The 2723-nt window shown below is 44.8% G+C and overlaps 1 protein-coding gene across 1 annotated transcript in view; it reads right to left on the bottom strand.

Moving 5' to 3' along the window:
* Positions 1 to 222: 222 nt before the first annotated feature.
* The window catches only part of GLIS1 (GLIS family zinc finger 1), a 108108-nt gene continuing 105607 nt past the window's right edge, over positions 223 to 2723 (bottom strand). Inside the window, exon 9 of the mRNA XM_008945098.1 lies at positions 223 to 568. Within this exon, the coding sequence (XP_008943346.1) occupies positions 432 to 568 (137 nt within the window). The 3' untranslated portion in view covers positions 223 to 431. The remainder of the gene's footprint in view (positions 569 to 2723) is intronic.

Below are 2723 nucleotides of genomic sequence, written 5' to 3'. Positions count from 1 at the left end.
AAAAATCCTTTTAGTTTTTAAAAAAAAAAAAGAAAAAGAGAGGAATTGACCAATGAGTTAAATGAAAACTGATTAAAGAGAACAACATTCTCAAACTGAAACATACTTCTCAGGAAAAAAAAAACCAAAAACTTCTTTACAAGTTTATTATATAACTTACATTTAGACTTTACGGAGAGAACTTGCAAAACAAGCTGCTTGAAATGCTTCTTATTCCCTTAAAGCATGAATTTCAAAGTGCCACAGCAAAGGAACAGGTTCCAATATTATCTCATACAGACTATTCATGTATAAAATGGTTTGGTAAATGTGAGGTGTTTATTTAAATGAGCACATATAGGGATACAGACTAAATAAAAGTACTTGAACAACACCTTTGTTATTACATACACGTTATAGGTATAATAAAGGAGACAGAGTCAGCGCAGCTCTTAGGTATCTGTGTAGATGGAAGGAATGTGATTCAAGCAGTGGTCGAAGGCGCCGTTCTGGAGGAAGCCGTTGTCCTCAGTTCCATTGGAGACCATGTCTTCAGACACACACTGGGCTTCAGAGACCGCCTCGTAGCCTGAAAGCGTGACAAGTTGTACGGGCATGGTTTAGTACCACAGGACATATAAGGAGGGAAGCATCCTTTGAGGCCTGAGATTATACAGCACAGCACGGGGTTAATGCAAAGACAATGGGGTTTACCATCAAAGCCTTACCCAGGAGATACACCAGCTAGTCTCCATGGGCATTTGTGTCACAGCAGATGAAGCTCCCATTCATTTCTGTGGAAAGCTCCCCCTTCGCAAGCGAAGTGCAAGTATCAGAGTATGACTCTCTTGGGACTTCACAGTCATTATCTGAGTAGGATGTCAAAACAATGAGTGGGCAAGGATCCTAGTAAGTGTGCACCAAAAGTGGTGCAGTCCTCTTGTTTTCTGTGTTTTTCTTTTTAATGGTGCCTAGGAAAAATGTTCCATGTGTCTCCCAGCTGCTCTTATGATCCACTAGAAATCTGGATCCTACGTTTATTGGATCTCCACATACTGCAGAAGTGAGGTCTGCAGAAGCATGTCTGGGTCAGGTCAGGCTCACAGGACACGTGGAAGAAGCTGTGCACCACCTTGTCCTCAGCCCACCAAAGCCCACCACGCTGCTGGCCCAGCTGGCTGCTGCTTGCCAGGGTACCAGAAAGCCATGATGGTGGGGAAGAATTTCTCTGTCCTTCTCCTTTTGCAATGCACACTTCCCCAGCTGTCAGGAGCCTTCCTGAGCTGTGCATCCCTGTGAAGGGAACAGGTTTGCCTGCCACCAGGTGCTGTTGACAGTTGGAGTACCAGAGAGTCTGAAACAAAAGGTTTATTGCCTATGCCAAAGGATAAGAAAATTTCCTCTTCTGCCCCACTGTAACCTGCTTTTGCATCTGGTCAGTCAAGGCTCACAGGCCCGGACTTGTTTTACTGCAGTCCAGCTCTTTCCTTACTTCAGCCCTCCCCTTCTCCTTTCTATGCCTGTCCCTGTGCCCACACTTTTCCTCACACCAGCCAGACCCTCCAACCTGCCCCATGGCCTTGCTGTCTGCCTGGGGGCAGGGCAACCTCCTGGGCATTCTCCTTCAACAGTTTTTAACCCACCGCAGTACCTCCTCCCCAGACTACCTCATGAAACACGGACCCCCTGATGTTCATCCATTAACATGTGTGTTCTGTTTTACCCTGTACCACCTGATTTGGGTTGGGTATTTAGAAAAATCTCCCTGTGAACTTCAGTGCAAGGTTCTGACCCCTGCACCCAGCACCACAGAACCCACCCACCACAGTCTTAATGATCAGCAGCAACATTAAGTCACCTGAGGTAGCACATGGAACATGATCCTTCTAGTTAAGAACATGCCTGGGAACTAAGTGCCTGATGGAGAAAATAAATCTCTTACAAATGCCATCCGTGTGAACTGCAGCTCAGCGTGTGGATGGCTGATCCTCCTGGTTAAAGATCCTCCTGGTTAAAGCACTGCGACCTGGCTCCATCTCTGCTTGATGGAGGAGCTCTCTGGAGCCACTGGGAAACAACACTTTTTCTGTGCCTCAGTAGCCCATGTGGAAAATGAGGCTTTTTCTTCACTTTTAGCCTTTCTCTCATCCCTAATGCCTCTCTAACTCTGCAGGCGAGTGTGTCTAGATGTGGCTGAATAAAACCCTGCCCCAGGCTTACCAGGAGGAAGGACAGATCCTGTCATCCTGCACAGCCAGTCCTGATTTCAGAAAGAACCGTCGGCTCAGCCCTTAGAGCTTCATTATAGGTATTTTACTATTAGCTATGTTTTTATTACTTGAGACCAAATTCTCTCCTTATTTACATTTCTGCATTTTCCTATGACGTATTAATTTACTGTTAGTTTACAGGTCAAATTCTGCTGTCTGCAGAAATCTGGCATGCAGCATATGTCCAAAGCCTCTGGAAGATGAACTCGGCCTGTTTATCTGCCCTGTGCTGTGTTGGTCCTAATGGAGTGACCAATATTTTGATAAGTTTTGTGAGTGTTTATGTTATGCTAATTTCTATTTGATGAGCCTGTATACAGGGCGGATACACAACCACAGATGGACAAAGCCCAAGATAAGCATACACCCCAGAAATCATTATTAGATTCCAGATAGAGTAAACTATCCAAAGTCCTGAACAGAAAATAAAAATTTATTAACTGTTAATGTGATTCATGGAACAGCTGTTTGCCA

Source organism: Merops nubicus, unplaced genomic scaffold, assembly GCF_000691845.1.
Source record: "Merops nubicus isolate BGI_N331 unplaced genomic scaffold, ASM69184v1 scaffold5638, whole genome shotgun sequence".
NCBI lineage: Eukaryota > Metazoa > Chordata > Aves > Coraciiformes > Meropidae > Merops > Merops nubicus.
Note: the sequence above shows the minus strand (reverse complement) of the source record. Positions and strands in the feature narration are given on the sequence as shown.